The 27176-nt window shown below is 36.2% G+C and overlaps 1 protein-coding gene across 4 annotated transcripts in view; it reads right to left on the bottom strand.

The window, feature by feature from the left end:
- MAP4K3 (mitogen-activated protein kinase kinase kinase kinase 3) overlaps window positions 1–27176 on the bottom strand; it is a 188386-nt gene that overhangs the window by 85807 nt on the left and 75403 nt on the right. For all 4 annotated transcript variants that reach the window (XR_004257220.1, XM_032239391.1, XM_032239393.1 and 1 more), the window contains 3 exons: window positions 17298–17388; window positions 4027–4091; window positions 518–573 (listed from right to left, as the gene is read on the bottom strand). Coding sequence is in view for 3 of the 4 variants with exons in the window: in XM_032239391.1 (XP_032095282.1) it covers window positions 518–573; window positions 4027–4091; window positions 17298–17388 (212 nt within the window). In the remaining variant the exon portion in view is untranslated. The remainder of the gene's footprint in view (window positions 1–517; window positions 574–4026; window positions 4092–17297; window positions 17389–27176) is intronic.

Raw genomic sequence — 27176 nt, forward strand, 5'->3', positions numbered from 1 at the left:
ACAGAGCACACTTTGGGATTTTATATGATCAAATGAGTAGTATTCTGTGTATTCTATGTAATCTTTACAGAGGATCTAGTAGTATCTCTAACATATTTTAATGAGATATCCCTTAAAAAAATCAAGAAAACGAGTAATGTTTCTAAGAAAATTTTCAGTAAATTCTACAGATAGTTTGAAATAACTTTAAAAAAGTATAAACCTAATTAGTATCAGAGTGTTTGGATTCCCAAGACAGTGCTTAACTTTGAAGGCTTTCTTTGGTATTAAGAGGAAAACATACAATAACAGATCCACAGTGCTTAAATTTTAGGTTATATCATCACATTTAGGCTTTAAAGTGTTTATTTGTAAGCATAATTTGAGTTCATTGCACAATTTTCAAAAGCATTAAAACTAATTTTAAGAGTTTACCAAACCAAAATATTTAATTCCTATATTGCTGAACAGGTAATGCACAATAAGTAAACATTTAGTTTAATGAAAAATGTTATTTTTCAATTAGCACTTGATTTACCTGCAGTGTTTCTCTGCTAACATATGCAATCTGCAGCTCTGACAAAGGTCCAGTTACTGTAAAAGAAGAAAATTAACCCTCATAAAATTAGTCAATGCGTTTTTCAATATATAATAAAGTTTTGCAAGTTTAAGCAACAGACTTAATAACCTAAACAATTCTACTGAAATGTAAGCTAGGACTACAGGCATGAATTACTCTGCTACTGTGCCTGGCTCCAGTTTTTCGCTATTTTTTTGAAACAGGGTCTCATTATTTCAACCAGGCTGGAGTGTAGTGGTATGATCACAGCTCCCTGCAGCCTTGACCTCCTGGGCTCAAGTGATCCTCCTGCCTCAGCCTTCTGAGTCGCTGGGGGCATAGGCATGCACCACCATACCTGGCTAATTTTTTATTTTATATTTATAGAGATGGGGTCTCACTATCTTGCCCAGGCTGGTCTTGAATTTCTGGGCTCAAGCAATCTTCCCGCCTCAGCCTCCTAAAGTGTTGGGATCACAGGCGTCAGCCATTGTGCCCAGCCAAGTTTCTGCTTTTTAAAAATCTGATTTGCTCATCGTTGTATCTCCAGTGTACAGAACAGTGCCTGACACAGAAAAGCAGCCTGATAAATATTTATGGAATGAAAGATTGTCTAAAGTAGCCACTAAAATTATGTTCTCATTTTTATATCTCATTCATCAACATCATCTCTTAAACATTAAAAGAAAAGATGTCCAGGGGGTTTAGCTAGCTTTTATTTTTTAATATCTTTGTTTTTTAATTAATTAATTATTTTTTAGACAGAGTCTTGCTCTTTTGCCAGAGTTGAGTGCAGTGGCCTCCCAAAGTGCTGGGATTACAGGCATGAGCCACCACGTCTGGACTACCTAGTTTTTATTAAAGCTTTTTAATTGATGTGGAACATGTACTATGACTAGTTTTGATTGAATACTTATTATAAAAATATTAGCTACATTGCTATAAAATTAATATATGTTCAATCTAAAAAAATTCAATCTAGAGAAAAGTTTGGAAAGTAAAGGTCTCTTCTTTATCCAAAATATTACTCAATAGTAAGCAATACCAATAATTTGGTCTATAACCTGCCAGATGATCTTATACAGACATTTTATATACTATATGTATTCCAGAAACACATAAGTAGAATCATATTATAGCAAACAATTCTGAAACCTACTCTTTTCACTTATGACGAACATTTTTCCACATCAATACATAGGTCTTAATCTTATGAATAATATTTCCTCTGTGTGCATCTGCTAATTCCCTCTGGAACTCATGTTGAAACTTAATCTCAAAGCGGGGGCTTTGAGGAGAAGACTAGGTAATGAGTACTCATCTCTTGTCAATGAGAGTAAGACTCTTAATAAAAGAGACTTTAAGCAGTGTCCACTCTTTTTTACCCTTCCATCTCTTCTGCCATGTGAGGACACTGTCTGCACTCTATGAGAAACAGGTCTTTGCCAGACACCAAACCTGTTGGCACCTTGATCTTGTACTTCCCAGCCTCCAGAACTGTGAGAAATAAATTTGTTGTTTATAAATTATTCAGTCTCAGGCATTTCGTTATGGCAGCACAAACAGAGCATCTGTACACTATAAAGTAGTTTTCTTTTTCACTATTAAATCACTTTAGAATAAAGAAAGTGAAACAGACTATTCTAGAAATTGAATTAAATTCCAAAGATGGAAACCTTGGCTAGATAGTAAACTCACATTTACATAAACTTAACAGATTTGTAAACATGTTTGGTTTTGAGTACTTGTGGTATTTTACAATTATGAAAGAGAGAAATCTATTCCACTTAGATTATTTTAAGGACACAGTTGGGTTTAAATAAATGTCTACGGATAAACTATAAATAACTTATTTCTGTGGCTTCCAAGCCCACACACATTCAGTAAGATACACCTCCTTGAGATTTCTGTTTCTATAATATGATAAGTAAGATAATCTGAAAATGCTGAAAATAACACCTGGAAGTGAAAGACAAAAAATCTTTTTAGAAATAACCTTTTAAATTACTAGCTAAGTTTGCAAACAGTAAGATATTTTCCCAGGAGACAAAAGCAAAAACTGAAAAGAAAAACAGAAAGTAAAACTGTGAAAGAATATTCTAGCTATCTCTTAGGGGAAGGTCCATCTTGGTAAGCTAGGGTTTTAGTATTATCCTCTACATGGGTACAGGACAAGGCCCTATGTCTGCAGAAGAGCTAAAACAAACACCCAAATAAAGCTAGAATCCTCAAAGGAATACATCCTCATTAAAGGTGTGGACAAGCAGAGAAGACAACTAGGGATTTTGGCTGTCATGGGGATGGAGGAAAAATGTCCCTCCTCCGCCTCCCAGGTTCAAGTGATTCTCCCACCTCAGCCTCCCGATAGCTGGAAATACAGGCACACGCCATCACGCCTGGCTAATTTTTATATTTTTGTAGAGATGGAATTTCACCATGTTGGCCAGGCTGGTCTTGAACTTCTGACCTCAGGTGATTCACCCGCCTTGGCCTCCCAAAGTGCTAGGATTACAGGCATGAGCCACCGTGCCCAGTCCTTCTTTGTCTTTTTTCTACCCAGTTTACCTATCTTTTAAAGACCAATGTAAAGCTCATTTTCCTTATTAAGCTTTCTAAAATGATTCTAGAAAATCCATCATTTTTCCTATTTCAATTGTAGTTAGCAGCCCAGTAAAATACTATTATGTCAATCTTTATGTTAAGTAAAACCTATGCCAAGAAGATAAAGTGAAATGAAGTAAAACAGAAACAGTAAAATTCCGGTCCAAACAGTCTTATGCCTCTGCTTTAGTGTAATTCGTCCCTCAAATTACTTAAGTGACTCCACACTAGAAAATAGGAGCTCAAATTCTATGAAAAAATGAGAAAAAAGGCCCAAAATATTTTCTCAGAAAGTATACATTAAATAGACATTATTTTATTTTACGCTAATCAAAAGGCTACTCAGCAGTTTGCGACAATAATCCACTAACAGAAACAGAAAAGACAAAGGCTGTTTAACTTTACAAATCTCTCTTATATACTTCTTGAAATCCCAGTGAAAAATGTTGTAATAATCTTTTGAATTCCTCAGAATCTGGCAATATCTAAGAGAATAAACATTCAATTGATATTTATTGAATACATGAGAGCAAAATCAATTATCTTTGTATTATCACTACTCATGCATACACTGGATATTGTACCAGCTTAGCTTTAGCCAGCAAAGCCCTTGCATTTTTACAGATCTGAGCTTAAATTTTTGAACTAACTACAATATGCCTCTTCAGAATTAGCAAATAATTCAATTTAATTTATTTAATTTTCCGACTTATAAAGCAAAGACTCCTTTCTTCCATATATATCTAAAATACCTTTATATATCCAAATAATATAATGATAAAACATAGCTTGCTTTTCTTAAGATGATGTTGATATTTTAATATAGCAAATTGCTGTATTTTAAGAAATTCGACCTAATACCTATAAAAATGTAACTTTGGTCTTACCATGATAAATATCCTGTAAAGAACCACCTCCACAAAACTCCATGCAAATCCAAAGCTTATCTCGCCTATAAAGAGAAAACAAGCATGTATCATATTTTCATGATTAAAACTGTGTGAGGTAACAAATCTTTTAACAGTGTATGCTGTAACACTGAAAAACAACAAATGTAATCTGTTATCTTTAAAATATTTAATCTTTGTGAGTAAATGAGTTACTTAATATGTGTTACTATAATCCAACCTGAGGTTTTAAACTTATAATACACCATTTGTTGGATATGAAGCGGTCATCAGGCACATCCAAATAATGAAAATATTTTCCTTTAGTTAAAAACTTCCCCTCCCCAACAGTTTATACATCTACCCAGATTCTTCACAGACAAATAGCAATAAATCTCAAAGCATACTACTGATAGCACTCTCTTGTAAATGTTAGTTTCATATCTAGATTCAACAATGATTTTCCCAAAATACTCTTAAAATTTATCACTCACTTCTCTTTAGATAGCACTTGTCTGACACTCAAATTATATGCTGTTGTAATCATATAGTCATAGGAGAAATAATCAGCAGTGATTTACATAGCTTATTCCTTTGTTCAGTCATTCATTACTTAACCTCTTAAAATGTACCAGGAAATGTACTATTCCTGGTACAGAGATGGGACCGAAAATCTCTTAACTCAGCGAGCTCCGTCTAATGCAGAAGAAAGATTCTACCTTAATATATGTCGGTCTCTCTCACCACTGCCTTCTCAATGTCTAGAAGAATAGCCAGCAAATAAATATTTGTTCCATAAATGAATAAATACATGAATGACTAAAAGAATAAACATATTAAATTAGACTGAGGTCAGGAAAATATGGCCAGTGGGCCAAATCTAGCCTGCTGCCTGATTTTGCACACCTCTGCAACTATGAATCGTTTTCCTATTCTAAAATGGTTGGGAATGGTTCTGTCACTTGTAACTAAAATTAATAAAACGATTGGGAAAATAATACAAACAATAATATTTGACACATGACATACATGAAATTCAAATTTTAGAGCCGATAAAGTTTTATATGAACACAGTCATACTCATTTATTTCTATACTGTCTACAGCTGCTTTTGTGCTAGAACAGAAGAGCTGAGTAGTCATTACAGAGACCATGTAGCCCACAAAGCCTAAACTATTTACTATATATCCCTTTATAGAAAAAGTTTGCTGACTTGGGTTAGATCATAATTTGATTAATACATAGTCTAGGCATATATAAAGTACTCTGAGAACCCAGAGATGAAAATCCGTAGGAAAATGAATGGAAAATTTTAGGGAGGAGAAAACATTTGAATTGGGTCTTGAAATTAAAGCAGAAATTTACCAGAGACAGGAAAGCAACCTGTGCAAAAAAACGGAGACTTGAAAGGAATACACATGTGGGAGACTGTGGGTGATTTTATGTGAGTTGAAGAAAGAGTCCTGAAGAGACAATAGCAGGAAATAAACCTAGATTAGGCTGGGGTCACACTGTGAAACAATCCTTTGTTTATCCCTTTCTGTAGATAATCTCTAGATGGTCCTTGTCTCTCTTAAAATGTGGTATCCAAAATCAAGTACTATTCTTAGTGTTACATGAACAACACATTAAAAAGTGGAGATGCCAAGCCAGGCCCAGTGGTTCACACCTGTAATCCCAGTGACTTGGGAGGCTGAGGCAAAAGGATTGCTTGAGGCCAACAGTTTCGTATCAGCCTGGGCAACTTAGTGACTCTCATCTCTTAAAAAATAGAAAAACGTAGCCAGGAGAAGTGGTGCATACCTGTGTTACTTCCTACTCAGCAGGCCAAGGCCGGGGTGGGGGTAGTATTACTTGAGCCCAGGAGTTCAAGGTTATAGTGAGCTATGATAGTGCCACTGCACTCCAGCCTGGGTGACAGAGCGAGATCCTGACTCTTAAAAAAAAAAAAAAAAAAAAGTAGAGATGCTTTTATGAGTCATAGGTCACATATTGTTGGTGGTAGTGGGATTAGCTAGACCAAAGAGGTGAGCTGACTTGGCTGCAATGGACAATGCAGCATACAAAAAGAGAGCACAAGCTATCAGAGTGCAAAGGTCAATCAATTTAAGAGTATGAAGTAGCAAGGTATCATGGTTCTAGAAGGTAAAGCTAAAGAGAGTAAGGCCCAAAATAAATCTGAAGCCACCCAGGATCTACAATTCACAGGGGGTCCACATATAAATGAAACTGAAGGATACAGCTAATATAAAAATTTGTTTTAATTTCTAATATGGCAAATACCAATAGACATAACTTACATGAATATATGCCAGCTGCCCAGTGGCCTGGTGTAAAGAACTTTCAGAGTGGACGTGTAGGACCTGGTAGATGTATGGTCTTATGAAAAACAAGGAAGCTACTTATGACTAGTCCTTGCTACACAGGGAGAAGCATAAATCCCCCAGAAACTCTAATAATTTTCTCCTTTATTTGATCACTGTATTTCTATTACACTTAGCTGAAAGCTAACTTTAACTTCTCAGCAACTATATTAAACTGCTAGTTTACAGTTTATAGTTAACAAAAACCTCTGGATCTTTTTAAAATAGAAGGCAGACCAGTTCTCTCTCCAGCTTCAGATTTGTCTATCTGGCTCACTGAAACTAAGCATAGGACTTTTTTCTTATTTGTTAAATCTTACATTTAAAAAAATAAAAGTAGTTTTGATTCACACCCCTTTATTTCTGACAGGTGTCTTATTAGCTCTCCCAGCATATCACTTTAAAATGATTCAGCAAAGAAAGCATAACACACACTTGCATGAGGTTTAATCCACATCCTTAGAGCAGGGAGCTAACATTTTTAAGTATCCTAATTGGAAATACACCTCTCCACTCCTGCTCCCAACTCCCACACTCCAGAAACAGCTGGTTAGCATCTGAAAGAACCTAAATCAGGAGTCTACCCTCCAGAGGTAGCAACTGTAAGAACTTGGCTTATAAACTATTTTAATCTGCACTAGTGGGTTTACTAATGAGCTTAAATAATATTATAAATATTTTAAAACATGAATGGCACTCTATGTAGATTACTTAGAATTATCATTTGGCATTTCTTTGCCTCTGCCTGAGGTCCAAAGACTCTGGCAAGTCCATTAGTCAACAATATTTTGAATGATACTTAGGCTCCAATTTGGATATATCTAGAATGCAGATTCCATAGCCTGATCTCTCCAGGTTACTTGAATCCTTCCTCCAGAACAGTGGTTCTCAAAGTGTGGTCTGGGGGTACCTTGAGAGGCCCTGAGACATTTTCAGGGGACCAGTAAGGTCAAAACCATTTTTATAACACAAAGAAATTATTTGATCTTTACATTCTCTTTCATGAAAGTACAGTAGAGTTTCCCAGAGACTATGTGAAGTGTGATAATGCTGTCATCCCTGACAGCTACTAGCTGTATTCCTGAGTTTTAAAAATGTCTCAGCTTTCATTTCTAGTATGGTAAATGGCAATAGATATAATTCATATGAAACAAAAGCTCTCTGGGGGTACTCAGGGGTTCTATGCCCAAAACGGTTGAGAACCACAGCTCTAAAATACCTTCACATCTGCCACAAGTGAATCTTTCATGCTAAATGCCAGCCCAGAGTGCTTAAGATGCAGGCAACTGGGTTGTCACACAGCTTACAAAAACAGGTTGAAATACTGTTTTGGGGTCTGCTTAGGATTAATAGAGTAATAGGTAAACTGCTTAGTAAAAGATCTGGAATACAGCACAATAAATGTAAGCTGTTTTCTACTCTTTTTGTTATAATTTATCTTGCAGTGTACTTACTTAAGTCATCTTAAATTGTTCCTGAACTTGGTGAAAGTATAAATACATATATTTTTTTCTTTTTTAAGGAAAAAAATTAAGAGAGAGGATTGATCTGGCATGACTTCTTACTAAAGTCATGTTACTCATAACTTCTTTAAGTGGTCACTAATTATCTGATTAATAATTTATCCTACAGCTTTGCTAGTAACTGATGAGTGATACCAACTTTAATAGTCTTTATTTTCTAGAAACCACCTTTTCCCTTCATTTATAAACTAGTCATTGATGATTTCTAATCTTTGACACCTCTTCTGTTTGTCAAGATACTTAGTGATAATGGACTACCATCACATTTGCTAAATTTTCAATATGAGATATACTTTATATAAATCTAAAAATGTCTAAAAATTTAAGGTATCTAGCTGCTCTATAATTATCTACTCACCATCTTGTGTTTCAATTCCATCTTAATATTGTTTTTCCTACCCCTTCCAGTTTGAAAACAATTTTCCTTGCAGGAAATGAGTTCTCGCTTTTTACGTATTTCAGTATGACACTACCTTCTACTTGAAGTTGGTCTATTCTCTTTTCTCCCTTAGCTTAAACATATAATTTTCTATTCATCCTATGAAAAATGACTTGTCAGCTTACAGGTAAAAAAAAAAATCAGGACTGTATATATTAATACTTTACTTTTTAAGATGTCTAAAACACTTTACTTTTATAATATTCTATTTAAAGTCTGGTATTATCAAAAAAGTTTGAGTAGTCATAGACTATTAGAGAAATGACTTTCATCTGTTCCATGAATCTCTCTTTTACAATGATAAATCTATATTTAGTTTTGGTCAGTCACCAAGCCATATGCCTAACAGAAAAAGTCTTGAGTCAATCAGCCCGTTTTATGCAGGCCAATTATAAAATCTTTGTCCCTAGGTGGCTGAACTGAAATAAAATTAACCGCTGAGATCAATGTTCAATGTATCAGTATTAATATCCTGACTCAACAAATCCTTAGAATTCTTTTTTCTCATTTTGTAAATTATCTATCTTATAAGAAATAGAAAAATAAGTAGAGGGAAAACAGTTAACTATTTTGATATCTACCAGAGCATACAGGGACCAAAATTCTAATGGCTATTTTATAGTTCTGAAAATCTTTTAATTCCTAAAACACGCTTTTTCATCTTTCCACATTTTGTAATATATCAGACTTAAAATTGATCAACCAAACTAAGTATATTTATATATTTTTCCCAAACATAGCATAATTTAAAAAGTAAACTAAAATGTGACCAAGGCCACTGAGAATCAGCAACTCTCTAATGTCTGCTAGAAGGTGGCACACCGAGTCATCCTCCCTGGGACAGGATGGGTTATCGATCCTCTACACTGCTGTCCCCTGATTCCTGTACTGTACTGTGAGCTGTTGTCTTGCTAACCAAAGCAATGGCTATTCCACTATATTCAGCAAAATAATTCAACCTTAATCAACAATGTGAAAAATAGAAAGTTTAGTAACTGCTAGATGTTTTAGTATAGAATAACTTATTTAATGTGAGCAAAACTTAAACTCTTTTGGTTCATTAAAAAATCACTAATAAGCAAAAATTACTGCATTCCAAATTTATAGGTAACCTATACCATCTGCTTTCCTTTTAATAATGAGGGGTAAGGAAGATGTACCTAGGGAACACAAGGTGATCTATTTCTCTATAATTATACTTAATAATCACTCAGGGTTCACCACAGTATTTCCAAAGTGTGGGTCACTGAACATCAATCCTAAGTGAAATATGCTCAGAGAGAAACCACTGTATAGTTAAATCAGTTTTTAGAAATATCACATAGCTTTTTCCTGGAAATTAGCAAGGTCACTGGTATATTAAAGGCTCTGAGAAATTCTGTAGTGAGCAGGAGGTTGGAGAGAGAGAGGAGGGAGAACAGAAGAGAAGGGAGGGGTAACAAAATGGAAGGAGGAAGGGTACAAGAAAGAAGATAAAGTGAGAAGAGGTAGAGGAAGGGAAGAAAGAGCAGAGGGGGACGGGGAAAGCTGAGAAGAGGAAGAAATGGAGGAGAAAGAAAAAAGAAGAAATAAAACTTCTGATTCTGTTTAGTTCACTATTTACCCAAATTATTTTTTCAATGTACCCATTTTTTTTTTAACAAAACACATATTTGCACCCCTCAGAACTAATGATTTGTAGAAAACATCCTAGCAATACTAATAGAGGAAGGTATCTGTAACCCCACCAAAGTTTTTTTTGTTTAGACAAGTGGTTCTTAACTGGGAGTGATTATATTACCCAAGGAACATTTGGCAAAGCCTGGATACATTTTTGGTTGTTGCAACTCGGGGAGGGGGTGCTAATGGCAACTAACAGAGGACGGGGTACTAATATTAATAACTATCCCACAATGCACAGGACAACTCCTCACAACAAAAAAAGTATCTGGCCTCAAGTGCTGATAGTGCCAAAGGTAAGAAACCCTGGCTTAAACAAACAACAAATTAACATCAACTTTAAGATACAGTCCTAACTAGCGGACTTCAAACTATACCACAGGGCTACAGTAATCAAAACAGCGTGGTACTGGTACCAAAACAGAGATATAGACCAATGGAACAGAACAGAGGCCTCGGAGGCAACACAACATATCTACAACCATCCAATCTTTGACAAACCTGACAAAAACAAGCAACGGGGAAAGGATTCCCTGTTTAATAAATGGTGTTGGGAAAGCTGGCTAGCCATGTGCAAAAAGCAGAAACTGGACCCCTTTCTGACACCTTACACTAAAATCAACTCCAGATGGATTAAAGACTTAAAACATAAGACCTAACACCATAAAAATCCTAGAAGAAAATCTAGGCAAAAACATTCAGGACATAGGCGTAGGCAAGAACTTCATGACCAAAACACCAAAAGCATTGGCAACAAAAGCCAAAATAGACAAATGGGACCTAATCAAACTCCACAGCTTCTGTACAGCAAAAGAACAGTCATTAGAGCGAATCGGCAACCAACAGGATGGGAAAAAATTTTTGCAGTTTACCCATCTGACAAAGGGCTGATACCCAGAATTTACAAAGAACTAAAACAGATTTACAAGAAAAAAACAAACAAGCCCATTCAAAAGTGGGCAAAGGATATGAACAGACAGTTTACAAAAGAAGACATCATGAGGCCAACAAACATATGAAGAAATACTCAACATCACTGGTCATTAGAGAAATGCAAATCAAAACTACATTGAGATACCAACTCACGCCAGTTAGAATGGCTATCATTAAAAACTCTGGAGACAACAGATGCTGGAGAGGATGTGGAGAAATAGGAACACTTTTACACTGTTGGTGGGAGTGTAAATTAGTTCAACCATTGTGGAAGATAGTGTGGCGATTCCTCAAGGACATAGAAATAGAAATTCCATTTGACCCAGCAATCCAATTACTGGGTATATATCCAAAGGATTATAAATTGTTTTTTAGGACACATGCACATGAATGTTCATTGCAGCACTGTTTACAATAGCAAAGACCTGGAACCAACCCAAATGCCCATCAATGATAGACTGGACAGAGAAAATGTGGCACATATACACCATGGAATATTACGCAGCTATCAAAAATGATGAGTTCGTGTCCTTTGCAGGGACATGGATGAACCTGGAAGCCATCATTCTCAGCAAACTGACACAGGAGCAGAAAATCAAACACCGCATGTTCTCACTCATAGGCAGGCATTGAACAATGAGAACACATGGACACAGGGAGGGGAGCACTACACACTGGGGTCTGTTGGGGGGAAATAGGGGAGGGACAGTGGGTGGTGGAGAGTTGAGGGGGGATGGTATGGGAAGAAATGTCAGATATAGGTGAGGGGGAGGAAGGTAGCAAATCACACTGCCACGTGTATACCTATGCAACAATCTTGCATGTTCTTCACATGTACCCCAAAACCGAAGGACATTAACAGAAAGCTGATAAAATCTAAATAAGGTATCTCAGTTTAGCTAATAGTATCATATCAATGTTAATATGATAGTTGTGAAAAAGTGCCATGGTTGTCTAAGGTGTAAACATCAGAGAAAGCTGAGTGAAGGAAATACAGAGAACTCTGCACCATTCTGCAAATTCTCATAAATGTAAAATATTCCCAAATTAGAAAGTTCCCCTTTTTAAAAGCAAGAGTAGCTGGATATAAAGTGACTTAACCGTAATCTTTATTCTCACATTCTAAGTATTCAAAAAGACATTCATAAATATATTTCAAATTAAGATCCTACTGTTTCCCTTCCTAGCACTGTCTCTGGCTCTAGAAATATTTTTTCCCGTTTTATATAACTCAACAGACCAACATCTCTTTCCCAGATTACCGTAATAAATATACCATAATTACTTTAACTAAATTGCCTGTCTTAATCCCCTCCACCCTTGGTCCATCCTCCACAGAATATACTAACTGTGTTAAAATCTTTCAGCAAGTATGCTCAGTCCCTCTAAGTCCTAATTAAAGCACAAAAGATTCCTTTTTGCCTAAATCTCCACAATCTTATGTACTCCAATTACATTTGGCTCTCTGGAGTCCACAGGTCCGGCACCTTGAGGTTCAACTAACCAGAGACTGAAAATTTTCAGAGGGGAAAAAATAAAAATAATACAACAATTAAAAAAACATAAATTAATAAAGTATTACAACTATTTACATGGCATTTACACTGTGTTAGGCATCATATGTTGCCTAGAGATAATTTTGGGGGATGTGCTTAGGTTATATGCAAATACTATGCCACTTGATATAAGCAACTTGTGCATTCATGGGTTCTGGTATCCTCTAGGGTCCTGAAACCAATCCTTATACATACTGAGAAATAAGTATGTACCCCTTTTTCCCTCCCAGGCTCTAATGTGAGACCAGTAGCTGTCTCCTGAATCCTTCATGATTTTTCATGCACGTGTTCCCTTTGCCAAAAATTCCAATTTTCTATACATATAATTGTCTACCAATCTTTTAAGAACCAATATTTGGGAATTACATCATTCATATATGTATGACTTTCTCTGATTCCCCTACTTTGATAAAAATCAGACATTCTATCATCCTTAGCACTTCTGTGCCTTACTTCTACATTAGTACTGTATCTAGCATATTATGTTATGATTATTTCTCATGTCTACTTCTCCTATTAGATTATAAGCTCCTTAAAGGCAAGGGTTAGGTTTTAGATATCTGTATATCTGTGGAAATCAATACCGTACTGTACATGCTAAGAAATGATGTAAAAACACTTTGTAAATCATGGTGATTTACATATTTGTTATTATGAGGTAGAGTATGCTCATTTAAACTAGTACTCTGTACTTCAAAGGTTTATTTTATTTTATTTTATTAGATGGAGACTTGCTCTGTCACCCAGGCTAGAGTGCAGTGGAGCATTCTTGGCTCACTGCAATCTCTACCTCCTGGGTTCAAGCAATTCTGCTTCAGCTTCCCGAGTGAGTATAGCTGGGGCTACAGGTATGTGCCACCATGCCTGGCTAATTTTTTGTATTTTTAGTAGAGATGGGGTTTTGCCATGTTGGCCAGGCTGGTCTCGAACACCTGACCACAGACGATACGTCTGTCTTGGTCCCCCAAAGTGCTGGGATTACAGGCATGAGCCACCATACCCGGCCCAAAGGTTTAAAATATCTACTCTAAATAGTTTTTGCTGTATGGATCAAATCTTCTGTTGGCTTATTGTTTAAGGAGCATTTGTTATTTTTCCCCAAGCTTTACTGAGTTCAAGTTTGAGAGGAATGCCTCCATTTTCTTAACTTATTCTTAAATGATATGCTGGGCTACGGAATGCTTATAAGGAACCTGAAATTAATGTAAACTCATCTTTAGCTTAAAAGAAGTAATAGTTAAGCTCTAAAAGAATTGTAAAGAATAAGTCTATGATGATTTAACTCTATTGTTTTATAAATACACTAACATAAATATTCAGAAACAAATACACACCAAACCAAGACTATTTAAATTTTTTAAATGTTAAAGTTTTGTCCATCTACTTCTTGTTGTACAGTATATTAATGATATTGAACAGTGGAGTAGGAAAGGCCTTGTTAAGAAGAATGCCAGGTACTCTGCTTTAAAGGAGCTCAGTTTCAGTAACTCTTCAGAAGTGAGCACACCTACCCTGATATAAAATGGGCTTTTGAAACTTAATTACATGCTAGTCTTCTACTAAGAAAATTCATAGGATAAGTCTGATTCTCTGAGGGGGAAATTTATCAATGGTCAAACCACACCTCCTCAGTTTCCTCAACTTTTTGTCTAAATTTGCTATACAGGTTGTAATAGTAACAACATAGAAGGAAGAACATTGCAATGAACAGTTGAAATAAGATCCCCGTTTGTAAAGTCATTCAGTAATGACAGAGAATTCAAGAAATCATGTTTTCTCTAAGACTAAATCTGGTGTTTCTGGGTTAAGCAACAGCGACCTGCAAAGCCAGGTTTTTTTTTTTTTTTTGAGATGGAGTTTTGCTCTTGTTACCCAGGCTGGAGTGCAATGGCGCGATCTCGGCTCACCGCAACCTCCGCCTCCTGGGTTCAGGCAATTCTCCTGCCTCAGCCTCCTGAGTAGCTGGGATTACAGGCACACGCCACCATGCCCAGCTAAGTTTTTGAATTTTTTGTAGAGACGGGGTTTCACCATGTTGACCAGGATTCCAGTGCCACTAATGATTAGCTGGATAACCTAAGTAAGTCATTTATCCACCACTCCATTTTTCTATAAATGGGAGTGGACTGTATGACAACATCTCTTGGTCCCTTACAGTTCTAACATCCTACAAGCCTAATCATTAGGATTCCCTGCTCCAAACTTGGCTGAGCCTGAACTTCCATTAGGGAATATGGGAAGGATCTCTAGAGAAAAAAACAGCAAGAGAGAAATAGGATTAATTGCTATTCTATGTTATACTACTATTTACCTTCATAACACTTTGATCAGCTACACCAGCTATAGAATAAAATATTTAAATCTGTGTTTTTTAATATTAGATTATAGAACACTAAAAGAACAGTTTTACTGAAAAAAAAAAGATCCTATTTTTGTCTGTTTTACTTTGGTTTCTGGGTAATTCTGCTCTTTGTATTCTTTATTCATATTTGCAACAAAGCAAAATCATAAAATAAAAAACTCAAATGTTAAATTATCTCAATAATCTCATTTATAAAATGGAAATAACATCTACCACAGAGTTATACTGCTATCCAGGTTGCTGAAACATCAAATGAGGCACTAAAATAATGATATTTTTTAGAAGTTAAGTAGTAGTAGTAGAAGCAGCAGGAATAGTAGCAGTAGTAGTAGTAGCAGCAAATATTTATTGAGAATTTATTATATTCTAAGCATGTTCTTAGTATTTCACATGTACTTACCCAGGAAGTACTCATATTTATCCTGTCATGCTGATATTATTATTTTCTCCATTTTATAGATAAGGAAACAGTGGCACAAACTGATTAAATAATTGTTTAATAAGTGATGAAACCAGGTCTCAATCCAGACAATCTGTCTCCAGAACTTAACCTCTTAACTACCAAAGATACTATTTGTCTCTGGCAAAAAGACTGTGCTCATTTCACCATACCAAGGGTGCCATATAAATGGGTGGTGTTATCCTGGAATAACAGGTTAGGTTTTGGATGGTTCCATAGTTCTGGAAGATTCAGGCCATGTTTGAGAGATACTCTGAGATCAATGTCCCCGGAAAAAAAAATGCTCTTTTAAAGACCAGCTTGCCCTTGGGGGAAAAAAAATTTTTGTAATACTTCTAGTTGAGCTTAGTGGGTAGGTCATTTTGTTAGGACCTACAGCAGTAAAAGAAACGGTTTTGAAGTGGTGCTTTTAACTGTATTAGCAGGAATGAATTATTTGTATCATGAATTTCAATGGTTTTAAGAGAGTATTTCTTTGAACCTATACAGTAACTGCCTATGCTCAGTGGGCTTCCTAACATACAAATTAATGGAGAAACTGTCTGTGTTAGGTTGCTGTTTGAATCACTCACCATATAAGTGGTTTTAAATTGGCTGTTAAAGAACCCATTTAAAATGTGTAACAGTCACTGACCTGGAGGTAGTACCTAACCCTATGCGAAAAGGGTTAGTTAATTCCCTTAAGTCTCCATAAAACCCACACCTCCACCTTACCCAGGGTGGGGCAATCAATGCTGTACAAGAGTGGTTACAACCATGAACAGCAGGTCCAGGTGGCTTTTCAAAAGCTGGAAAGATGACCAGTCTTTTCTATCTGTTGTGCCCAAAAAAAGAAGAGAAAAGTGTTTTGTATCTGGATCATATGAAAATGGGAACCTGTAATAAGTTACAGCATGATGGATGCTACTAAAGTATACTGAAGAAAAACGGAAGAGTTTTTTTAATACATAGGGAAGGCCAAGCACGGTGGCTCACACCTGTAATTTCAGCACTTTGGGAGGCCGAAGAAGGAAGGTGGATTCATTGAGCCCAGGACTTTGAGACCAGTCTGGGCAACATAGTGAGACCCTCGTCTCAAAAAAAAAAAAAAACAAAAATAACCTGGGCTGGGGGTAACTAACCTTGGTCCCAGCTATTCATGAGGCTGAGGTCAGAGGATCACCTGAGCCTAGGGAGGTTAAGGCTGCAGTGAGCCATGATCACACCACAGCACTCCAGCCTGAGTGACAGAGTGAAACCCTGTCTCCAAAACAAAAAGGAAAAAAAAAAAGAAAAAAAAAAAGTAAAATATTCTCTAATCTTCCCTTTGGAGAAAGCTTAAAAACAACCAGGTCAGCACTTATCAGCTGACAGCTGCATATAGAAATGAATGGAAAACAAGATTTGACCCAAAGAAAATCCCCTATGGAATATAACTTAGGAACCTGGCTTGGTTCTGGCTACCAAAACAAAGTAAGTAGAAGGAACTTCACAGTCCTAAGTTCACTTTAGGATCTGAAAAAATAAGTTACAGAGATGATTATAGTTCCTAGTTCTTTGGATAAAATGAAAGAAAGAGATAAGGTAATACAATACTCTTAGAGCAGAAGCACAAAATAAACAAAAAAGTTTCTGATAAAAATACAACTGGAAGAGATGCTCCTGACTCTAAATTCACCTAAGTCTAAAAGAAGGGGGCAAGAGAACGGCATATTTAGATCACTAGTCCACCACTGGAAGACTAACCATAAAAGTCAGTTTTTACTTGCCAGCATCTTCACTAAAAGCACATCTAGAATTCCCAAGTCATATGACTCTAATATTAGTTAACAGAATTAACATAGGTCCTAAGTAAAAATTCCATTCATATGAAAATATCCTATCTTCAAATCATGAAGAAAACCTATAAAACATGGTATTAAAACTAGCTTTATTTTGTTTAATGTATTAGGTGATGAAATCATTATTGTTTTTCAAAAGGGAAACAAACAATGTACCTGAGATAGCTTCCAAAATAAGCAACAATATTTGGGTGTTTACAGTCTTTCATCATAATAATTTCTTGCTGCACAACTGCAAAGTCTTCTCCTAGAATAAAAAACAAGCATGTTGAATAGAGGTAAGTTTCAAAATGCTCATTTATTTCAAAACACAATAAAATAATTATACCTATTAATAAGTATAACATAATTAATGAGTTATAAATAAAACACAGCCAATTTCAGTCCTGACTTGAGAGAAAATATAGAATAGTGATTAAATGTATAAACTCTGGCCCCACACTTTCTGGAATAAAATCCTAACTCTGTTCCTCACTAAGCTGTGTGAGCTTGGGTAAATTATTTGACTTCTCTGTGCCAATTCCATTCTCGGTAAAATAATAATAGCGTATCTCATAGGGAAGTTGTGAGGGTTAAATGAACCAATACATGTAAAATGCTTAGAACAGTGCCTGGCATAGAGTATGCTTTATATAAGTATTTGCTATTATTATTATCATTATTATTATTATTATGCCTTGGACATAATCATCGGTATAATCCATCAATAGGAAATGGAATTTTTTTTCCTTTATTTCTAAATAACATTTAATATAATTTTAGCACAAAGAAGTAATTTTTTAAGTTAGGGCAGGAACCATTATATGCCAAGTGTGTCAAATTTGTCTCCACAGGCTATTTGTAGAGCTGAGAGGCCTACACTGGAGCAGTACTGGATTACCTGATGGCCCACATTCACAGGCTTATCCTGTATTTGAGTGCCTTGTTCCAACTGTGTTAGGATGCAGCATGGGATTGTATTTTAGCCTGGTCAGACTATTAGCAAATAACCTCTCTCCTACTCCCTCCCTGTCCAAATTCTCTAAAATAAGATCTGGCAATTTTATAGCAGTGTCACATGCTGTGGCTCCTCAATGAACACTTGTCATGGAGAGAAACAGAACTGCAGTGAATGCAAATGTGGTGAACCAGAGACTATGCAGAAAGAGAACAAATGGAAGTGCTTACTCTTTTTTTTTTTTTTTTTTTGAGACGGAGTTTCGCTCTTGTTACCCAGGCTGGAGTGCAATGGCGCGATCTCGGCTCACCGCAACCTCCGCCTCCCGGGTTCAGGCAATTCTCCTGCCCCAGCCTCCTGAGTAGCTGGGATTACAGGCACGCGCCACCATGCCCAGCTAATTTTTTGTATTTTTAGTAGAGACGGGGTTTCACCATGTTGAGTGCTTACTCTTAAATAAAAGTAGCTTTGTATCACTAATTGAGTTTTTAAAGTACTACATACTATAAATAGCCTGATTAAATGTAAGTTAGTAGCAAAGTAAAAAACAGAAGGCTTTCCCAGTTCCTGCCCAAATCATAAGCATGAGGTCATTGTGGTAAGCCCCGACATTTCTCGCCTTGGCATTTTCCTACTGCAAGTGTAATTGAGACTTGAAACAGCCCAACCATGAATCATTTGAACCCAATATCAAAATCCACCTTACTGTCCCAGTTACAAGGAAAGAAATAATGGACAAGAGATGGTTGTTATGTCAGGTTCTTAAGTTCTGCATTGATGTGAGCACAAAATCACAGATCTCCAAAGACATAATTTTTTAGGCTTTCAAAAATTTAGAAGTTTACTGAACTATGATCTTCTTATCACTTTACTTCCCACTATTAAGGATTCCTGATTTTCCATATATTAGAAGAAATCAAAGTTAGAAATAATAAAGCCAAAATAGGACCAACATCAATTTTTATAGATATACTAGGTACTTTGGAAGTTCTGGACTTCTAGTTTCTCACCCAACCCAAAAATATACTTTTCTTCAATCTAGTGACAGAGTCGCATACAATCAAAGTTGATCTAGTCAGCGTGAACCTAGAACTTTAGCTTGATGGTTAGAGAACAAAAGCTCTCTTTCTGAGGGTTATCCCTGTGAGTTACTGGCAGTCATGATACAACCTCAAAGGGAGTCAGCCTTACGGTAAAGTTAATTTGAGGAAAGCATTGAAGAGAAACAGGTAAAAGGAAGCATGTTGGGCTATTATAACAAGCCTCACCTGCCTTTGTAATTTTCAGATATACCTGTACATGACTAATAAACTCTGTGTATTGTTTAAGCTACTTCAGCTGGGCTTTCTGTTACTGATAAATGTAAGCATCACAACTTCTACAGTGATCTTTGTATGGAGCACCTTTATTTATACAACATTGACATCGGCATGTCTATGCCCTCATTAGAATATACAGTCCTCTAGGATAGGATTATGTCTTCATCATCTTTGTACTCTTAGTAGCTAAGACGTGATCAATAAAGAACTGTTGACTGAATGAATCTACACCACTATATAATTCCTTTCTATGATGACTGTAAATCCAGAGTAACAGTTTTTGGTTTAATTTCATCCAATAGTTAGCATGTTTTATATAATTAATTGCCTATATATTATTCCTTTTATTTCTAATAAAACCTATTAGTGGCTTTAGGTTTTCAACTGTAGCTTTCCCATGAACTACTATTGATCCAGAGTGTATTATTTTGTAATATTAAGTCTACTCTAACGTGATTGTGAGAATGGTCAAATTAAATTCAACATTTTTGTGGGAAAAAAATCCAAAGAAAAATTCCACATGCTCAATTTTTAAAGATAAATTAAAAAATGTAGATTTGAGTAAGAAAAAGGTAGAGTTTAACATATTAATAACTTAAAGGAGCTGAACTGTTGATTTAAAGAACTTTGTTCAAGGCTCATGAGAAATACATTATAAAGATGGGCCTATATTAAAAGACCCAAGAAAAATATTCTACAGTACTTAAGACACCATAAAGCAGGAGGTTAGACTAGATAATATGTAAAAATTATTTACAATTCTGAGAGTCTAAAATTTTTTGATAAAAGTTTTAGACTAAATTAAAGTGAAGAATTATTCTTCCAGAAGATGTACTGCTCCCCACCCTCACAAAAAAAAAAAACCTCAAAAAAAACAGGCAAGCCTATAAATAGAACACATAATGAATAAAAGCAGAAAAACACAAACGAATACATGTGAAGTTCTCAGTACATGGCACATATGTGTTCAATAAATGTTAACTATCTGTAGTAGGTTGAATAATAGCCCCCAAAAGTACAGAGGCCCTAATCCCTGACACCTGTGAATGATGTATGTTAATTTTATATGGCAAAAGAAATCAACAGATAAGATTAAATTAGGGGGTGGTTAACCTGAATTATCTAGCTGGACCTATAATGTGGTCACAAGTGTCTTTCTAAGAGGGATGCTGAGTGAGACTCAACAAAGAGAAGGCAATGTGATAACTGAAGCAAGATGCTAAACTGTGGACTCTGAAGATAGAGGAAGGGGCCAAGAGTCATGAAGGGCAGCTCTAGAAACTGGAAAAGGCAGGAAAACAGATTCTCCCTTAGCGCCTACAGAGGGAGTATGGCCCTACTGACACCTTGATTGTGACCCAGTGAAACTCATTTTAAACTTCTGAACTCCAGAACTTTAAGAGAGTAAATCTGTGTTGTTTCAAATCACCAAGTTTGTGGTAATCTGTTTCAGTGGTCATAGGATGCAAATACGTCATTATAATCGACATTATTATTATTGTGGTAGAGCTGACTAGCCATCCACAAATGATGTAGTTATTGGTGATGGCAGTTACTCACTCACTCAAAGACAACATTTCCCAGTTAATGTACATACTGATGTGCCCAAAAGGCTAGTTTTTGCCAATAGAACATGAGCAAATTAATGCTTCCCTTTCCTATTATTTTTACCCCCATTAGCAGTCTATATGACACCAAGTCCTCAGGAAATGGAAGAAGTCGAGGTCCCTGAGTCACTAAAAGAAAGAAAGTTACCCTAAATCTTGAACACTTGCACTGAACTATTACATAAACTTAAAATAAGGCCGAGTGCCATGGCTTATCCCTGTAGTCCCAATACTTCAGGAGGCCATGGTAGGAGGATTGCTTGAGCCCAGAAGTTTGACACTAGCCTGGGCAACATAGCGAGACCCTGTATCTACAAAAAAATAAAAAAATTAGCTGGGCATGTCTAGACACACCTGTAGTCCAGCTACTCGAGAGGTTTGAGCCCAGGAGGTTAAGCCTGCAGTGAGTCATTATCATGCCACTGCACTCCAGCCTGGGAGAGACAGCGAGACCATGTCTCAAAAATAAATAAGTAAACAAATAAAATTTTATTATTTTATTTGTTTACTTGTTTAAGCCACAAATATGTTCAGTTCAGTTATTACAATAGTTAACATTACCCTAAGGTGATATAATTATTACCATCCATTTATGGAAAAGATTGTCCAAAATGTAGTAGGTGCTTCACATATGTTTACGTGGATTACTAACAGAATAGATAAAATGAACAAGATTATAGGCACTTTTCTCTATTCAGTACACAATGCTTTCCTATAAACAGGTGTATTAAGTCAAATGTGTGAAAGCAAAAGAGGAGACATGTATGTTATGAGGGCAGGTTTTCCCCTGAAAACAAAAATAGAATGCAGAACCCCTAACGTCTTTTTGCCTTTTAGATACAAATTGACAAATCATTGTATTTCCAACATTTCATATAATTCTTTACTTTTTCCTCATTCTTTCCTTAACAAAATAATACATAATATTGCACTAAATGGTTACTCAACCAAAGTTAAAATTATACCCTTTTTGGTATGCCTAATCATTTACACTGGTGTCAACTGTATTGTTTGTAAGACCTACTCTTATTAGCATATACATTTTGAATAAACTAGCCAGTAATTTTTTATAAAACAGTAAGCCAAAAATGAAACTAAGAAAATTACTATACAACTACTGTTGTTAAAACAGAGATGGTAAATCTGCTAACATCAAACTGTTGGTGGGGAGGTGGCACTGCCATTTTTGTGTATTTAACAGCTTATGTATCTAATTTCAAGTCATTGCATCAAGGTAGTTGACATGTATCACACTGAATAGAAGTAGGGGTTACATAAAAATCAAACAGGGAAAGCAAGAATATCTGTATTGGGATGTGAACTAACAGACCAGTATATCCATCTCTTCAGGGAACCAAGTCTTGGCCTGTTTGTAAACTGTGTGTCCTGTTACCTTACATCTGTCCCCTATGAAGTAAACATGAGCTACAAGTCACCTTCCATTATCCACTCTTATTTTTCTTTAGTCATCTTTATTTCTGTCTTCTACATGTTTAAGGTCTTCATACCCATAATAAGCTGACATGGTTTTCCAGAAGTATCTTGAGAAACGTCATTACAATGAAATAATTCTTTGCAGTATCAAACAGCTATTTAACACGGCTACTACGAACAGATCGAATTCATCTTGTAGGTTATAACTTTGTAGATAGGTATGTGAGTGTACACTTGTATATTTGCAAAACATCTAATATTTTAATGTGGACAAATATAACAGTTATTCTTAAAATATTCTCTCTTGAGAAAACATTCAACAACCACCATACACTGAGCAGCTAATATGATGTAAGAGAACATACTAGGAACTATGAGTGTCAGAAATGAACAGGACTTTAAAAAATGTACAAGGAACATAAAATATATACAACTGTATGAGTTTTAATTTATAAAGGAAAGAGATGTAATTGACTCATAGATCAGTATGGCTAGGGAGGCCTCAGGAAACTTACAAGCAGAGCATAAGCGTAAGCAAACTCGTCCTTCTTCACATGGATGAAAGTATGAGCAAAAGGGGGAAAGGCCACTTATAAACATCAGATCTCATGAGAATACACTATTGCAAGACCAGCAGCAGGGGGTTACCACCCCCATGATTCAATTACCTACCACTGGGTCCCCCCACAATACATGGAGACTATGAGAACTACAATTCAAGATGATATATGGGTGGGGACACAGCCAAACTACATCACTCCACTCCTGGCCCCTCCGAAATTTCATGTCCTCACATTTCAAAACACAATCATGCCTTTCCAATAGCCCCTCAAAGTCTTAGCTCATTCCAGCATTAACCCAAAAGTCCAAGTCCAAAGTCTTATCTGAGACAAGGCAAGATCTTTCTAACTACAAGCCTGTAAAATTGGAAGCAAGTTAGTTACTTTCTAGATACAATGGGGATACAGGCATTGAGTAAATACAGCTGTTCCAATGGAAGAAACTGGCCAAAACAAAGGGGTTACAGGCCTCATGCAAGTCTGAAATCCAACAGGGTTGTCATTAATCCTTAAGGTTTGAAATGATCTCCTATGACTCCATGTCTCACATCCAAGTCATTCTGATAACAAGAGGTGGGCTCCCATGGCCCTGAGCAGCTCTGCCCCTGTAGCTTTGCAGGCTACAGCTCCCTTCCCGGCTGTTTTCACAGGGTGGTATTGAGTGTCTGTAGCTTTTCCAGGTGCACAGTGCAAGCTGTCAGTGGATCTACCATTCTGAGGTCTGAAGGACAGTGGCCATCTTCTCATGCCCCACTAGGCCATGTTTCCCTTCTGCACTGCCCCAGCAGAACCATAAGGGCTCCACCCTTGCAGCAAACTTCTGTCTGGATATCCAGGCATTTCCGAACATCCTTTGAAATCTAGCCAGAGGTTCTCAAGCCTCAGTTCTTGGCTTCTGTGCACCCGTAGGCTCAATACCATGTGGAAACTGCCAAGACTTGGGGCTTGCAGCCTCTGAAGCAATGGCCTGAGCTGTACATTGGCCCCTTTTAGCCACAGCTGGAATGGCTAGGATGCAGAGCACCACATCCCTAAGCTGCACACAGTAGGGAGAGCCCTGGGCCCGGCCTATAATACCATTTTTTCCTCCTAGGCCTCCTGGCCTGTGATGGGAAGGGCTGCTGCAAAAGTCTCTGAAATGCCCTGAAGACATTTTTCCCATTGTCTTGGTGATTAACATTTGGCTCCTTGTTACTTATATAAATTTCTGTAGCAGGTTTGAATTTCTCCTGAGGAAACGTGTATTTCTTTTCTATCACATTGCCAGCCTGCAAATTTTCCAAACTTTTATGCTATGTTTCCTCTTCAACGCTTTGCTGCTTAGAAATTCCAGATACCTTAAATCATCTCTCTCAAGTTCCAAAGTTCCACAGATCTCTCGGGTAGGGGCAAAATGCCACCAGTCTCTTTGCTACAGCCTAACAAGAGTCACCTCTGCTCTAGTTTCCAACAGGTTCCTCATCTCTATCTGAGACCACCTGAGCCTGGATTTTATTGTCCATGTCACTATAAACTTTTTGGTCAAAGCCATTCAACAAGTCTCTAGAAAGTTTCAAATGTTCCCACATCTGAGTCTTCTGAGCCCTCCAAGTCTCTAGAAACTTCCAAACTTTCCTACATTTTCTTGTCTTCTGAATCCTGCAAACTGTTCCAACCTCTGCCTGTTATCCAGTTCCAAAGTTGCTTCCACATTTTTGGGTATCTTTACAGCAGCATCCCATTCCAGGTACCAATTAGTCCATTCTCATGCTGCTAATAAAGACATACTCAAGAATGGGCAATTTATAAAGCAAAAGGGTTTAACTGACTCACAGTTTGGCATGGCTGGGGAGGCCTCAGGAAATTACAATCATGGCAGAAGGGAAAGCAAACACATCCTTCTTCGCTTGGTGGCAGAAAGGAAAAGTATGAGCAAAAGGGGGAAAAGCCACTTATAAAACCATCAGATCTCATGAGAACTCATTATCACAAGACTAGCAGCAGGGGGTAATTTTCCCCATGATTCAATTACCTCCTATGAGGTCCCTCCCATGACACGTGGGGATTATGGGAACAATTCAAGATGAGATTTGGGTGGGAACACAGCTAAACTATATCAACAATCAAAACAATACTAGCTTAAAGATGAACCCTGAATAGGTCCCTTATTTCTGTCACATTAAGTTCATACTTTGCTGCTGGCCTTGTCTACATATCTAGCACAGTGTCATCGTTAAGAATATGCACTTTGAAATCAGAAAACCTAACTATGAAACTTGGATTCACAATTTACTAGTTGTATCATCTCAGGCAAATTTGTCTGTCTCTGTCTCCTGTTTCTCTTCTGTTTCTTTCTCTCTCTCTCCTTCTCTCCCCTACACCCTTTTGTCTCTACATTAAAGCAATTATATCATGTTTTATGTAATAGTGCGATTATATACATATATTATAGCAATTATCCATAGTCAAAATTCTATGTCCCCTTACTCTATTTTTCCCCATTACTTATGTGTGTCTCCCTAGCACATTAGAGTCTTTCAATATAAATGAATTAATGAATTATTCTAAAGGTACAAACCAATTGAAACCCACACACACACAAAAAAGGTGGTATAAACAGTAGAAATGCATAATTTTCATTATTTACTATATATGACTGTGCTCCTGGAAAACAAACACCTGAAAATCAAGCAGAAACAACTTTTTAAATTCTTTAATAACACATTAGAATATGTCAAATTAAACTGTGTACCTAAGAATAAGCTTTAAAATGCATAGGCTCCATACATAAAGTTTAAACTTGCTTTTTAAATCTTTAAAAATAATAATTATTAAATTATTTCAACATTATTTAAACTATATTTCATTTAAATATTAAATATTTAACTTAATATTATTAAATCATCATTTTAAATAGAATCTATTTGGTTGTTAGTTTTCATGTTAAATAGCTGTTTGATACTGCAAAGAATTATTTCACTATAATGACATTTGTCAAGATGCTTCTGGAAAACCATGTTAACTTATTAGAGTCACAAAGATGTTAAACATGTAGAAGAGAGAAATAAAGAAGACTGAAAAAAAAAATAAAGTATTCTGAGAGCTAAAAGACTTGAAATAAAAGACATTTCCCTTCTGGATATGGTAAGTGCCGTATCAATTAATGCCTGATTTAATGCAATTCCAATCAAAATGCCAACTGAATCCTTTTTGGACAAGAAAAAAATATAAATTCATCTGAAAAAATAAACATGGAGGAACAGTTTTCTAATAGATATTACTTTGAAATAAGTAGGTCTTAGTTAGAATTTATACATCTGGAATTAATTCTCATCTTTTTGATACTTTATCCTGGACCATGATGTTAAATGTCCTATGGCTAGAAACAAGAAAAAGAGATAAGAGACACCCAAATTGAAAGGGAAGAAGTAAAATTGTATTTGTTGGAAGATTACATTAAATTCCATATAGAAAGTTCTAAAGATTCCATCAGAAAAAACCTATTAGAACTAATAAATTCAGCAAAGTTACAGGATACAAAAATCAACTGCATTATATATACTAACAATAGTCTGAAAACAAAATTACGAAAATAATCCCAATTACTACAGCATCAAAAAGAGTACCTAGTAATAAACTTAACCAAGGAGGAGAAAGACTTGTACTCTGAAAATGACAAAACATTCAATTAGAAAATAAATGGAAAGACATGCTGTATTTATAGACTGAAAGAACACTGCTAAAGTGTTCATACTACCCAACATAATCTACAAATTTAACGTAATCTGGAAAACAAACAGCAACTTTTTTCTTTAAGAAATAGAAAAAACAATCCTAAAGTTTATACAGAACCATAAAGAACCCCAAGTAGCCTAAACAATCTTGAGAAAAAAAGAATAAAGGCTGGAGGCCTCTCACACTTCCCGGTTTCAAAACGTATTACAAAGCTACAGTAATCAAACAATATGGCACTAGCCTAAAGACAGATGTATAGACCAACAGAACAAAGAAAAGAAAGCCTGAAATAAACATATCATATATGGTCAAATCCTCTTTTACAGGGGTGCCAAGACTATGCAATGGAGTAAAGAGTCTTCAACAAAGGTTCTGGGAAAAACTGAATGTCCAAATGCAAAAGAATGAAATTGGATGCTATTCTACACACACACACACACACACACACACACACACACACACAC

Source organism: Sapajus apella, unplaced genomic scaffold (genome assembly GCF_009761245.1).
Source record: "Sapajus apella isolate SASKATOON/1434 unplaced genomic scaffold, GSC_monkey_1.0 scaffold44, whole genome shotgun sequence".
NCBI classification, from domain to species: domain Eukaryota; kingdom Metazoa; phylum Chordata; class Mammalia; order Primates; family Cebidae; genus Sapajus; species Sapajus apella.